This window comes from Macadamia integrifolia, chromosome 11, assembly GCF_013358625.1.
Source record: "Macadamia integrifolia cultivar HAES 741 chromosome 11, SCU_Mint_v3, whole genome shotgun sequence".
Lineage (NCBI taxonomy): Eukaryota > Viridiplantae > Streptophyta > Magnoliopsida > Proteales > Proteaceae > Macadamia > Macadamia integrifolia.
The window spans coordinates 30,494,566-30,510,267 of record NC_056567.1 but is presented as its reverse complement, the minus strand read 5'-3'; the positions used below and the strand labels follow the sequence as shown (position 1 = coordinate 30,510,267).

Here is a 15,702-nt window from a genome sequence, read left to right as displayed (position 1 = left end):
TTCCGATCCTAAGCCCTAAAGATGTGTTTTCACCACATATCATCGCGATCATGTGCTACACAACACCTCATTGCGCCTTAACTTCCGTGCAGAGGATGTTTTTCCACCAAACATAGCCTAAACGATGGAACGTTTATTGTCCTTCAAGTCATAATTATAGTTGTCCCATCCAAAAAGTGTAAGGACCATTTCCATGTCATAAAAACTTTTACTGATAAATAATTTCATGTAAAGCAGCTTCTAAGTGGGAATGTCGCTTTACTCTCTTTTGATGAGACAGTTACATTAATAATGAATATGACGACAATAATTTCTTTTCTGTTTTTTGGTAAAATAGAAGAAGGACAATAATCGTTTGAGGCTTTTGGTCATGACAGAATAGAAGTGCAATTATCTATTACATGGTCAAGCATATGCTATTGAGTGAATATATGTTCATTCACAAATTGAACACTAGGTTATCATAATCAGAGGAAGGCCTGGGTAGATTTGAAAACTCCTTTTGTGATAATTATCAATCCATCATTATTAGTTTACCTTTTTTTTTTTTTTTTTGGTAGAACATTACTAGTTTATTGCATAATGATAATTTTAGGTACTTAGGCTTCAATCATAAATAAAGAATGAGAAATAGAGAATGATGTTACACAGAGTTCAAATAAGATGAATGTAATGGAAGGATGTGTTTAGAGTTGTGTGATCGATATATTTCTTTAAAAAAAAATTTCATAGAACAATCATACAATCAGTAATGATGGATCACGTTGAATGTTGGGATGAGTAGTACTATTTTATGAATCCTATGATGTAACCAGATTTGCATATGACATTGTCCATATATTCTCTGAGAGTGTGATTGCAAAACAGAACTACCCACAACATTGCATGAGATGAACCCATTGTGTGGCTATGATGATGTGCTTCTATAATACATGAGGTTGAGGATTCTAGTGAATCTTTTTGGTTTCCCCTTCTCACACTTTATTCTTTCTACTCTACATCATTTTGTTTTCTTCGGTAACCCTTATGGGAAAGATTTCATCGATATGCTTCAGTGTGAGTTCTACGACTTGCTTGACTCTTTGTGTTTGAGTAGTCGAATGTTGGATTGAATTGTATTATGCCATTTTATTAGAAGTGTCTTGAATGGCCACTGGAGCATAAATAGACCATTGTTAAGGGTATTTGTGGAAATTCATTAATCATTCATGATACAAATTTATTCTTCATTGATGGAAATGAAGGTTGAGATTGAATGTACACAGGAGGAGCTCCAACAAGAAATCCCACAGATAATAGAAAATCTCACTGGAGATGAGGAAGAAATCAAAGGGTGACCATTGTTGCCATACACAAGGCTCTAGGGTAGAAGACCGAACCAATATCATGGCCATCGGCATGGCATCTTTTCTATTTCCTTGTTTCAGCTAGTGTCACGAGTGACTGTTCATGCCATCCTCAAGGCTCAAAGGACTGAATCGACTGCCCCGCCACTCTCATGGCCAAAAATGAGGAACCATTCACAATCACATACATCCACTATTCTTTGCCATATAAACAAATGGTGTGAATATTCTGCCGATATGATAGAGAGATCACAATCTAGATTAATCACATGTCAAATTTCATAAACCTAATTCAATCAAATATCTTACCCATATACGATACTTACATTAGATAGATTAGGAAGGCTTCCAATGAGAAAGCTTATTTGGCCACCAGTCCTATGAAATATTAACCTTTCCACCTTTCAAATCAGGGTTTGAAGTTCATACACAGAACACAAAGACAAGATAGGGGTAGGCATCAGAAGCGGCAGTCATTGAGAGGTCAGCAACTCTTCTAAAGGTTTTAACCGTATTTCAGTATAAAAGATGTTTCATACAGCAAGAACTAGTAAGTTCTCTCCTCCAAGGGTTTATCGTGTCTCAAGATGAAACAAGACATAACCAAGGAAAGATGCCCAATGGTAAGAAGATCAGCGGAGAATAAATTGTTTACTTAATTGAGAAAAAAAAAATTGGAAAATCTTCACACACTGCTCTAAGCTGAGGCCTTCGGGAACACCTTCCTACAGAGTCATATCTTCTGCAACTAATAACCCAATGTTGAATAATTCGTCACCCCTTCGTGACGGAACTCAGGTGCTGCTGCTGGATCAGAGGGGACGAGTTCGACGACCAGCTGCCCGACCACAGAGGAGAGCGTTCTTCGGGATTGGATATTCATCTCTCCATGATTTTGCAGGTGAGTAGACTCGAAGGTAAAACTGCTGACCCAGGTATTGTCGATCCCAATTCTCTGATCTTATATTCCACATTCCCACATTGTCCAATGCCATGTATATTGCAGTCCATGAATTCGGGTACACCTGCATATATTCCCAATAAAAAGAACCCAATTTTATCAATCACTCCACATTCCCACAAAAATCGTCTCTGTTTAATATGTTAAAATTGTCTGGTTCGTCTAATCTTGAATGGGTTCCCAACTATCTATTCCATTTCCATCTTCAAAGCTTAATATGATCTTTAGGACCAACCCAAGAATGGGGTCAGAGTTGAGGTTTCTATTCCCTACCTGAACAGTGCAACGAGCAACTGTGTCTCTCAAATTGTAACTTTGCCTGCTCGCAGGAGACCATTGGCCTTGACCCATCCTGTTCATCCAGAAAAATTGTAACTCCACGGTTTCAGAAGTTGAGATGAACTACAAGAACAAGTATGAACCTTACCCGACAACAAAGAAGGAATAACCATCAATGTGCCATGACTGTACAGTGTCTGCCCAATCCTCAAACACAATTTCAACATAAGCCCTGAAATCTGCAGCCATGACAGAGGTCTTAAGGTCGCATCTCCCATCACCTGGATGTTTGTCAGGAATGCTTCCAAGATTGAAGACGCCAGGGATATTGTAGTAATCTGCTAGTTTCAATGGTGTGTCTGCAGGAACGAAGGAGACACCATTGACAGCATATCTTTGCTTGCCATTGACAACGTTGGCATTATTGGAAAGCTTGATTGTTCGGGTGGTGTTCACCAATCCATAGTGGTAAGAGCCTTGAGGATTGGGTCTTGGACCACTTGCTGTCAGATTCCATCTGTTTCAAGTTTTCAACAGAAGCAGAGAAAATTAAATTAAGAACAGAAAAATTAGGACTTGATTGATTATGAATATGGGAAGTACCGGATTGATCTGGCCTGGTTGAGAGACCAATCGACCTGAGTTGTTGGGCCACCAGGGGGAGGACCAGAAACCTTTTTAGCTGAGTTGCTGTAGTGAAGGATGCTTGTTGTAGTGAGAACTGGGCTGGTGAAACGTGTTGAAACTGCGATGTAGTAATCCTGTGCAGGCTGATCGGCAGTAACCAAGACAGAGTAGGACTGGCCCAGATGGATATCAAGTGAAGAGTAGGTGTTCTGAAGTGTGTGAGACCCTTCTACCTCTATCAGCTTCAACTTGTGTCCCTGAATTCTAAAGTTGATGGATGTGGTAAGACCCACATTTGAAATTCTGAACCTGTATGTCTTACCTGCCCCAATATATAGAGAATTTCAGTGAGTGGCAGCTTGGGTTGAAGAAAAACACGATTTATGGTTTACCTTGATCAACATTGAATGTGTATCCATTCCAACCACGGCCATTGATAAGAAGCCCATCAGCAAAGGGCATACCAATTCCGGTGCTTAGTACACCATCTAAGATTGCTTTCAAATCCTGTTATGACAAGGAAGCCTATATTAGTATTTAGATAGATAAACAAAATGCCAAGGAAAAGAAAGCAATCCAAAGCAGAATCAACAAGGGATCAGCCAGGAATCAATTGGAATCCAGTATGAATTGGTCAGGACTTGGGCGATTACGATGACGAAGGATTTCTCTATTTTGTACTAAGACCAGTAACCATATGTATTATGATTCTTTAGAACAACCCAATTATACTTACTGTATGGTTTTTCTTGAACCAGTCACCAGCTAGAATTGTGTAATCTCCAGCTGGGTTAGGAAAAGGAACAGGAATTCTTGGGCGGCTATAGATCTTGATGCCACCAAACCCTCCTGCAGCCTTGTGGAATGCAAGTGATGGGAAGTAGAAGAAGCTGCCTATCTGATCCTTAGCCTGGAGAATATAAGTGAAGTTTTTCCCTGGGGGAATAGGACAGTTGGTGCCATAGACTCCATCCTGCCATGAGTTCCTCCTATGCTGCAAACCGTTCCTGATCAAGAATAGTATCACAGGGAACAATCATTTAGATTCTATATTGACAAATTCATATAAATTAGGCAACGTTTGGCTAAAAGTGAAATCAAATAATTCATTCGAAAAATGAATTGGGAAGCACAGTTGGATGTCAATGACCATTTTCAATTTTCACTACGAATTGAAATTTTTTTTCCAGGAGGTATTTCGTAGTGAAATAATAAAAGAGGGATGAAGAGCATGTGAAGCCTAGAAAGATTTGCATTGCATCCAAAAGCATGAAGTACTGATTAGAAATGAAAATTAAGTTGAATTTCATAGCAGTTTTTTTGTAGCAATTTTTTGCTTCTCTCCTCGAAGAAAAGCAAGGTTCAAGAATACAGTTTTGATTAGGATTTCAATCTTCACCGAAATAGTCAAAATGGTATCAAAATATAGCACCAAAAAAGGGCCAAATTACACCAAAATAGCCAAAATGGTATCAAAATATGGCACTGAGATGGCAAAGAAACATAGCATAAAAATGGCCAAAATGACAGAGAAATGAATGAATATACCATGAGATCATAGAAATGGCACCAAAATATGATCTATTTCAGTTTTAAACACTGAAAACCCTTCAACTCGCATACCATTACTTCCACCAAAAAAAATACCATTAAAAAAAAAAAATCGCATACATTATTTTCCACAAAAAAAATTTCAAGCAAAATTTTAAACTATAGAAATGAACTCTTAGGCTTAGTTTGGTTGTCAAGAAATCAATAAGGAAAAAAAAAATTAATTTGAAAAGAGAGATAACCACATAAACCCATCTGTGCTCCATAACATTAGTTATCTCTCAGCCAGCTCTGACGTCACTAATGCCAAATGGGGAGTCATGAAAACCAAAACAGATAACTAGGGGTGTCAATGGGCCGGGTTGGGCTCCTAGGTCGAGCTTGGATAACTCAGCCCAGGTCCAATCTTGTCGGGCTAAGCCCAATCCAGCCCAACCCTGATGGACCCTGATTGGGCCAGGCTTAGCCCAACCCAACCCATCCAGTACTATTGGTTGATCCCGATGCATTGCAAAAGCCAAAGATGTAAATATGTAAATTATAGAAAACGAAAAAGACATTTTGCAGATCTTTTCTGTAAGTATCCATTTATCAAGATATTTATATCATTATGTACTTATTACATAGGGTTGAGTCGAGTCGAGTGGATTGGGTTGAGACCTCAACCTAGGCCCAGTTCAACTTGGATTGGACCTAAAAGTTTCAAACCCTAACCCACCCAATGGACTGAAAACTCGGACCAGACCTTGTTCGAATTAGAGCTGGTTCGAGCTGACCGGAATTTTTTTTGACACCCCTACAGATTGTCCAAAATTCGGTCACGGGTCCGATGCACTCTGATTAAGATTTAGTGTCTCACCCATATTTAAATAGCCTCATGCACAGTTTCCCATTTCCTGTACATCAGAGTTCTGATTGATCCTGATTCCTGACCAATACTACACCGGCGTGGGTGCATGTGACCTAAATCTGATTTGCCAAGAAATCGGTCCCCGACAGGAATCAAACCCTACACAGAAATGATTGATCCGTGATCCCTAAACCTTCCAATCTCTGTAAAATCTCTCCCATTCCAATTTAAATTTCTAGAATACCCCGATACCCAATTATGAAATCGCTCTACACCGGTCCATCCGGATTGGACCCAGAACCACGGTCCATATTTTGAACCGTCCCCGGTTCTGTTTCGAGATTGAGAGCAGAGCACTCTACCGAGAAAGGAATTAATATAAACTTACCAAGAAATGAGGAACGGTTCATCCAAGCTGTTGAAGACACTGATAATCAAGTTATCGTTCGTAACGCACTCGATCTGAGGACCTGGGAACTGGCCGTTTATCAAGATCCCCTGCATTTGTAACCCCAATCCCCTCATTTGTAAGAGAAAAAATCTGATTTTTTTTGGAAATTTAAAGTATTTGATCGAGAAAGAACAATTAAACAAGAACATATATACCTGTTGTTTTATTCCGAGAGGATAAATGTCGCCGTAAGTCACATTCCATGTGAAAAATCTGTAGGGGTCTTCGCCATTAACAAAAGAAGAAACAAAGAGGAAGAAGAAGAAGAGAGAACAGGAAAGCCTGTTATCTCCCATTATATTCTCTTCAAAAGAACTCCTTATAGAATGAATGCAAGAGACTGAAATAGAGGAATGGATCTACTGGAATGGTCTTCTCTACGGGGCCATTGCAGGAGTTGCAGAGATAGACTGGTTCCCTCGTTTTGTTTCTTTCTTTGTTTCTTTCTTTTCTTTTATCTAACTCTCTTTATGTCAGTAAAAGCTTGAACGTGATCTAAGTCGGTGATGGAGAGGAACGGGGTTTTGTAAGGGAAGATGAGTAGTAGTGAGGCTGTGACCCTATGAGTTGTCAGTTTAAATTTTTTAATAACGGGAAGCCGCACTCGCATGGCCGCACATACCCTCACACATGCTCTAGTGGAATGGAGTGGCTCTGCAAAGTGTAATATATTGCTGAGAGTCCGGATCAGCTGCCCAAATGGAATTATCCTTATGGGCTGGTTAGTTATTAATGGTACTAATTTATAAAAAGAACTTATTTTGGTAAATCCATCAAAAGGAATGGTATTTCTATTTCTAGCAAAAAAAAAAAAAATAGTAAGATCAAACAAGGGATTAGATCCTCTCAACAAGTAGTCCAAATTGTCTGTAGTGAGTGGTAAGCATCCAATGGCTGGAGGATTCAGCCATCCACCTCAGACGTTAGATGCTCAATGCATCTCACTACCTCATTGCAGGCGGTTTTGATGCCTCTAGGGGTGTTGGAGGTTACCACGAAGAGTTTTATCTCTTTCTTTATCTTTCTTTCTCCTCTCATTTGTTTTATCTCTATTTCTCTTCACTAAAGCACATATGTAGCTCAATCTTTGAGAATTAATAGCTTCATCCTTGGTATTGTGGGTTTGATTCCCACCATGTGCAAATTATTTTATAAAACCTATCCAAAAAAAAAATCTATTTTTCTTCACTGGTGCCTCTCCAGCACTCCCACATTGGAGAGGATCCAAATTCCCATAGAGTACTATGGTTCATCCTCAAAATTGAATCCTCTCTAGAGCTACACGTCCTGTAGTGCTATAGAGGACCCGGATCTGTTCACCCTCATCCTAGGTCATGAACCCCTATAGATTTTTGGTACGTTCCAAAATACCCTTCTAATACCTCATGTTCATCTAAAGCACTGTGATCAGTGGATTTCCATTTACCATGCCCTTAGGAAAACTCAAATCTTTTTTTTTTTTTTTTTTGATGGGGGTTTAATTTAAGGACCACTAGGCCAACCAAATAAGACGTACTAAGTGGATATAAAGACCAGGCCAGCAAAAAAATCCCACTTGGCCTCACTTGTTGCAAATATGCTACTATTTTTTTTTAAGAAAATACAGGCAAGAAGGGTCAAACCAATGACCTTCTCTAGACTTATGCTAAATTCTTTCCTTTTTAGTAAAGGAAGTAATAGTTTCATATTTATACAAGCTCAAAACAAAAGCAACAAGCCATGTGCAAAAGAACAAAAGTCTCTGAAGAGGACTCTGGTTTGAGTTTCAATTTTTTTAAATTATCAAGGACAGACTATGCATAATAAATTAATTTCATTAAATATGAAACCTGGCCCCATGATAATCTAAAAAGATATATTCTACTTCATGCGTTCATGGGAATCGATGAGGAAGGTCTGAGAGAGAAAGAGAGAGAGAGAGAGAGTGTGTGTTCAATGTCTTTTCACATGTGGAGAAGGATTTGGATTCTCTTCAGTGAATCTTTCTCCATCTTTCCTCTAATTTGACATAGGTACGTCTGGAGTTATGTGCCTCTAATATTTGAATGTATATCTATGTTTGATTGGATGAAGCAACCATTAGAGAGGAGCCGAATTTGCCATCTGATTTTGAATTTGATTTTTATTTCTATTGGTTTCTAAAAATCCAAACCAAAGCCTAACCAGTAAGTATTTGGTTCAGTTTTTTTCATATTGGATTTTGACACCACTATTCAATTTTCAGTCTGATATTGGGTCAAGTCACGTGGATGACTAAGATGTATGCAAACTCTCATTGGTTCTAAGTGAGTTCATGTTCGATTTCCTTTTTTTTTTTTTTTTGGTTGAAAATTTTCATGTTAGATTCACTACTTATAAATTTCAAACTATCTTAAACATATATCAACAATTTTTTTTTTTTTGGTAGAATATATCAACATATATATTTTTTTTGGGTAGAATATATCAACATATTTTATTGCTATGACTAATGGTTTGAAAATTTAATATCATTTTGGCTTAGGAAACGCCTAGACTATGTAGGATGCAAAAAGACCTTATTGCCTCTTTAATGTGCACTGAATATATTCTTGCATGTCCTCCCATGCGCTAAATGGTTCTCTCACCCATTTAATAATTAGATGTTACAACATGTCCACCATATGAAAGACCCCAACTAAACAACCACCATGGCAAAAAAAAAAAAAAAAAAAAAAAATGGAACAAAAAAGGGAAGGATGGAGGGAGTTCTCAATGCATGGATGATGGAAATTGTATACCAATACTATCTGGTTGCATTCTCCTTCGTCTTTTCACAATGACCTATGAAATGACGTCTTTGCTCCCTAGGTGGATGCCCATGTGTGCTTCTTCATTGGCTCAAGTGCTGGTATGGAGGTCAAACGATCAGATAGCATTCCTCATTCCTTTCCCGAGTAGAAAAAGTATTTGGGTGTCTCGCTAATTAAAACTTGCCCATGTGAACATGGTGACGGGATAGGCACATGATGGAAATATATATCACCCAGCCCAACCCAACATCAGGTTAGAAATGTCAGATTTTTGCAATCCAAGAGTGCTACTTGGGCCAAAATTGGCTCATCTTTGAACCAAAAAAATGGCCTAGAATGGGCCAAGCTGAGATTGGTTCAAATTTAATCAATTGCTAAACTTAGATCTAATAACTTGCACTCCAACTGAAGCAGTGCCCAAATTGCAGGCGACAAATCCAGCCCAAGCATACAAATAGATTGGGCAAGTTGGGGTTTTTGGGGCCCAATCTTACCTCTACTGCCCATCATGTGATTTCCTAATATCACGAACGGCTCTTACATAATAAAGTCCATGCCAAACCCGAACAAATATCAAATATCAAATATCAAGTTTGGTTCTTGCACGCCTTCCCATTTGATTATGCTTCATAAATAAATGAAGAAAAATTTCTTAGATATACAAGATAAGAAAAAGAATTAGAAAATGAGTAGATTTACAAGACAAAGTAAGTGTAAAACAAAGTACAAGCTACTTATTTTTTGTAATTAATTTTCTTTTCTCATAGATCTAGGTAATAACCCCAATAAATAATTAAAGGGAGAGGGATAGGCATGCTGCTAAATTTCTTAGAGCAAGCAGCTCAACCAATGGGAGATGAAATAAATTTTCAGTTGAGGGAGAAACAAAAAATGAAACATATAAATGCATGGAAGGAGGACAAGTGTCCTTTGGCATGGTGGTTGCTGGTCGCAATAAAGTATTATCCTCTTTTCTTAAGAGAAGTTGTTTGTTGGACTCCCCTCCAGCCCCCCCTTTCCCCTAATAGGATGTTAGACATCTTGTAGTAATGCTCCCCCTTTCCGCATTCAACCCCTAGCTGCCCTTCCTTGGACTAGGGACATTGCCTTTGGCTGCCATCCTAGAGGCTTATTGGCCCTAGGTAGGAAATGACCTCCCCTAAATGGAAGAATTTGTGATTAAATTTGAGTTTGAAATTTGCCATGTTATTAGATATCTAAATGTAAAATTTTCGGGGTCATTCTCTCATGTTACTTAAATAAGTGTTTTCATCTATACTTTATAGATTTCATGGAAAGAAAAAGCGTTGGATACCTGTTATATTTTAATGAATTTGAATAAGATTTTTTTTTTTAATAATGAATTTGATTAAGATATATATATATATATATACACACACATACACTAGCAAAAATACACATGCATTTGCACGTGTAGCTATATGTTAGAGAGAGGGAGAGTTGTCTAAGATCATACTAATTGTATTTTATTTTTCAATAATTAACCCTGGTAACAAACTGAATTGAATAATTATAGGAATATCATTACCATCACAATTAATACAAATAATTATGTAAAAACCATTATCATTCATGCTACTATAAATAAAAATTATGATAGTTTCATTATTATTTCCTTAAGTTATGAAAATGTTATTATAAAAGTGATCTTTTTCGATTCATGAGAATGATCTTTAGTTGTTGACATATTATGAACGCTCCTGCTTTGTGTGGATGCTTGCTTTAACTGACTATGCTATGAAAGAAATATTAAGGAAACACAAAAACATAACAAAAAAATTGAAAAAAAAAAAAAGTCTTAGTAGATTCGAACCACCATTCCCTTAAACACATGCTTGAGACATACACATATTCCAAATGCTCTACCAATTTTAGCTAAAGACCCATTAAGATATGTTTGGAATTTACAAGTAATTATAAGACCTTGCCACAATCCTTGGTTCAAAGAGAATACTCAATGGGGTTTCTACAATCAGAGCTTAACCTATATCATATCTTTCATTAGAATCTAATCGAAAATCTTCTCATGTATATCTCAATCCTCTACAAGCACTCGGCCAATTTAAGATTTCAGAACATTTCTAGAGGATGTCAATCACTAAATAGATTAGATTATTAATCGTCAAGGCCACTCAATAAATTCAAATTTAAATCACCAGTTCCATTTCAAAGATATAGAGCATAAATTTTGAATCACTAAATGAGTCGAATTAAATTTCAGACATGTAATGCATAGGGCTCCAATTTCAAAATCAATATTTCAGATTTTAATATAACCCTAAAGACCACAATGCCTGAATTAAATCTCACGTAGAGTTTTCCCTTCATTGATTTTACATATTCAATTTCTATTAGGAAACATCCACAAAGCATCATGAAAACATAACACTAATAGGTATATCTATAAGGTTCAAGATTTAAAAGTCATCAGGAAATTAAAGTTTGATACACCGTAATATCTTTTTGTCACCCCATTGGACCCCGTTGACTAACCATGACATTTAACTAAAATAACAACTACTTCCAAAGTTGAAAATGCTCAACAAAGTTAACCCAGAATACTCATGGGCTAAAGGAAGATATTTGTTACACATGAAATTTAAGATACATGAAAGCTTCAAAGCATAAGTAATGAAGTTGAACAAATTTTTGTAAGGTGATCATTAACATTACATGGCAATAAGAAAGAAAGGGGAAAAAAAATGCTGAAAAAAGAATGATAACTGAAGACATCCTTCTCAAGTATGGAAGGTAAAAAGAAAGTGATGGCTTTTCAATTTCTTCTTCCTCAATTTGTTGATACAGCAACTTACACATGTAGGCTGGGGAGAACTCCATTATTTTTAGAAGAAGTTGCTGGAAAAGAGAATAGGCAGCCCAATTCCTGACGTCAATAAGACATTTGACTCAACATCTGAGTGATGAAAAATTAGTTAGAAATATGTTGATGGTTGTGATCGAAAATCCAAATGATGCAAAATCAGTTGGAAGTATGTTGATGGCTAGAAGAGATGGCGGACATAATATGATTCCTAAAAATTGCATAGTTATTAACAACAATATAATTTGCTATGTACTATAGGAACTTTTACCTGATCAATCCATAGCATTATCACAAATTAAAATTAAAAAAATGAAGAACTCATATACAACGGAATAAAAAAGACAGATCCAAGTCATAAGAGAGAACCAATGCCTGGAATTTACTGAAACCCATTGCCATTCCATAAATTTGGAAAATACTATTCAAATACCCCCAACACAAATTGCCTTTCCTAAATATAAATCAAATGGCCTTACAAAAAGACAATAGAGAAGGACGGATAATCAACTAATTTGGAAAACCATATTGGCAAAAGATACTCAGAGCATAAGTCATCAAACCCAAAAATCAACTTTGGAAATCTCATAAGTAATACTACTGTTCAAAACCCTCCTAACAAATCCAACATGGAGGCATAATCAAAACCCAAGTTTGAGTTTTCAGTCACCCTTATAGCCAAGACCAACTACCCTACCAAAATAGCAACAGAAATAAATATGCATAGACTTGCTTTTCTGTGTACAGCTATCACAAAATCCCTCTCCTTTATAGCAAACTAAAATTTTTCAAGTGCTTACTTTGCTTTATCTAGGTTTTTCTACACATTTATTGAGATAATAGATTTTAAAGCATGCAATCCAAAACCAAATGATAACAAGCACATCCAACTTGGCGCACTTGTGTAGCATCGAGTTTATTTCTCAAATCAGAGAATTGTTGAACTGGAGCCTCATAATTTTAATGCAATTCCTCAAGTTTCTGAAGAAAGAACCATTACACAGAGAAATTTCATAGCAGAAACAAAATCAAATTTATATTCCAGTCATCGAATCAATGATGCTAGAGAAAAGCAAGGATGGCCCAACACTCCAAGGAAATGAATAAATTAATATAAAGAATCATTTAAACAAAGTTTTTATTTAATAAATGGAGTTAGATTCTATTGGTTTTAAACAAATAAAATACAAAACGACTCAATTAACTGAAAAGATGAGGAAAATAAACAATAAATGAAGAAGAAATTATTTAAATTCAATAAAATAAAGAGAGAATTTTATTTTCATGCCAAAAAGTTCATGAGAACTTGGTAAAAGAAAAACAAAGCAATGAAAAGAAAATAGAAGGTAATGCCAGACAATGAAAAACTTGATAGGTCCTTGCTTAGAATAAACTAAAGGAAACAAATTGACATATTGGGAGATCCATCTTCGAATGTGAAAAATTTGGAATGAAAAAAAAAAAAAAAAAAAAACGAATAAAATCCATTTCAATGGTATTACCTTCAAACACCATATGTGTTTGCATTCATCTAAAAAAATTCAAGGAAAAAAAAAAAGGATAAATTTCCTATGCTGGATATAATTTCCTTCCTCATCTTAAAAGGGCTATAGATATGCAATCATTTAAAAAGGGGGAAAAAAAAGGAAAATGAAAAACAGAGAGATAGAGATTGGGAAATGAAATTGAATAAGAAATATATTGATTCAATTTTTAATCAATAAATTGCTAGATCCAAATTGATAAAACCGATAAATTTTTAAACTATTTAAACCAATTAAAAACAAAGTTTTGCTTGGCTTGATCCAAAATTGAGAACATTAAAAAAATCATGCTTTCAAGATTGTTTACCACTTCTTTCCTTCTGTATTTTGGTTGCTCAAATTTATTTTTAATTAAAACAAAGAGAGAGAGAGAGAGAGAGAGAGAGAGAGAGAGAGAGAGAGAGAGAGAGAGAGAGAAACCAAGTTGAAATAAAACCATCTCTTTTTGGTCTTCCCAGGAGATTTAAAAAAAAAAAAATGAAACTGAGATCATTAAAAATTTAAGTAACCATAAGTCTATAGAGTCTAGGTAACCATAATAACAAACAATTATGGCAAGAGATTCATCCATGTGAATTAAAGATACTCTTATTCTAGACTCTCTAGGATGAGAAAAACAAATCAATAGTCTAAAACTTCTCACCGTCAATGTCTAACACAATAATGTATTCATTGTTGTAGCAAAAAGAAGAATATTCGATCAGTCAATGGAGGGTTCCATCCAAAAGTGCCAGATGTGTTTCATATGGATCTCGTACTAATCTAATTGGGAAGTGATCTACCCTTCTCCATGATTGAGAAAGAGAATGAGAGAGAGAGAGAACACGAGAAGTAATACCCAAATCTGTCGAGGCTTTGGGGATGTATGCTTCCATCCAACAAAGAAATCTGAAACTGAAATCAAAAATAGAAATCTTTAATTACTGAATAGATAAGAAAGGAAGGGGACATCCTAAGAACTAACACAAAATCTAGAATATCGATTCTTTAGATGCTGGTTATGGTGTCCCATTTTAATGGAACCTAAATGAATTATTTGAAGGAAAAATTTTGCGATATTGTTCCATTCTATCATATTAGAATTCCATTTATTGTTGTCAGTTGGTGTTTCAGATTAAGCAAACACAAAATAAAAACCTTCACTGGGGCCAAATGAAACTAATAATATATATATATATATATATCAAAAAAGAATATACGATTGAAATTTTGCAAGATAAAAGTAGAAAACTCTACCATCCATAAAATCCAAGCAAGAAGAAACAACTGAAGCAAGACCAGCCATCCCTATCCCAAAACAACATTGATTTCAGATAAAGGATATAAACTCATAAAGTTCATCAACTTGTAGAACGAACCCTCCTTTGTAAATCAAGTATACTTGGAATGTGAACCAATCGATATTTGAAACTTGCCCCTGACTGCGAGTGGCCAATTTACAATGACGCGAAGACAATTACAGAGTCACTAAACAACTCAAATTTCACACACACAATCTGCAATTTTTGTTACCTTGAACCGAAACACAATTGAATCAAAACAAGGATCAAATATGATCATTACTTTTGATTTCTATAGGCCTTGGTAACATTCCGACAAGTTTAGAGTTTTTTAATCACAAAAACTGCACAAAGAAAGCAAAAGGAGGAGAAAGAAACTACTTGAGAAGGGTTGTATTGTCTTGATGAGAACTTTATCGAAGGAACCTCGAGAGTGAAGATATGGAGAGACGAGGCAAACCCAATAGAGAGTTTCTCTTTCTCCATTTATCTTCTGCATTAGAACAAGTCTTTCTTCTTTGCATTAAACTAACCATAAAAAAAGAGAGAGACTTACCTCCGACAGCTGTTGACAGTGATTTCTTCTCAAACAATGCAGAGTGATATCCAAAGGAGTGATGCATAGAGTACTCAGGCGATGGGATTTCCAAACCTTAATGTCCAAGAGAGAGAAGATAGGGTGGGGCGGGAAGAATAAATACCCATTGTTGTATTTTTTGGGCTTCGCCTGAGATGATCAACGATGGGATGCGAGAAAGAAATCATAGAAGCTACCTATGATTTCTCCAGCGATGTAGAGTGATGGCCAAGAAGGGATGGAGGCATGAAGCAAAAGGGAACTCATGCGGTGGGATTTCCAACCCCCAACGTTTGAGTGAGGGGAGAAAATAGAGACAGGATGCGGGAGGAGAGTCAAGAGGGTTGAAAAAAAAAAAAAAAAAAAGGTAAAGGTAAAGGTACCGTGGAATTAAAAAAAAACACTTAAGAAGAGATATTTACAGAAGACGGTATATTTGTCATAAAAAAAATTTACAATTTCGTGCTTTTATATAATAGTATGATAATATGATATATATATATATATATATATTTTATAATGAATTTTATAGTAACTTTTAATTCTTATTATTTTTCAACAATTTTTTTTTTTGTTCTTATTACTGGAGATCCAAAATACTCTTAATCGGTTCAGGGCCTTCA

The 15,702-nt window shown here is 36.0% G+C and overlaps 1 protein-coding gene and 1 long non-coding RNA gene across 2 annotated transcripts; both read right to left on the bottom strand.

Moving 5' to 3' along the window:
* Positions 1 to 1,838: 1,838 nt before the first annotated feature.
* LOC122093227 (L-ascorbate oxidase homolog) lies at positions 1,839 to 6,665 on the bottom strand. The gene is made up of 8 exons (XM_042663510.1): positions 6,221 to 6,665; positions 6,003 to 6,112; positions 3,950 to 4,220; positions 3,606 to 3,720; positions 3,190 to 3,535; positions 2,735 to 3,103; positions 2,581 to 2,659; positions 1,839 to 2,371 (listed from the first exon to the last, which is right to left on the bottom strand). Exons 1-8 carry the CDS (start codon positions 6,359 to 6,361, stop codon positions 2,159 to 2,161), a joined length of 1,644 nt encoding a protein of 547 aa, XP_042519444.1. The 5' UTR covers positions 6,362 to 6,665; the 3' UTR covers positions 1,839 to 2,158.
* Positions 6,666 to 11,342: 4,677 nt separating this feature from the next.
* Positions 11,343 to 15,401, bottom strand: LOC122092794. The gene is made up of 3 exons (XR_006144314.1): positions 15,059 to 15,401; positions 14,061 to 14,116; positions 11,343 to 11,771 (listed from the first exon to the last, which is right to left on the bottom strand). It is a non-coding gene; the product is annotated as an uncharacterized LOC122092794 (long non-coding RNA).
* Positions 15,402 to 15,702: the final 301 nt, after the last annotated feature.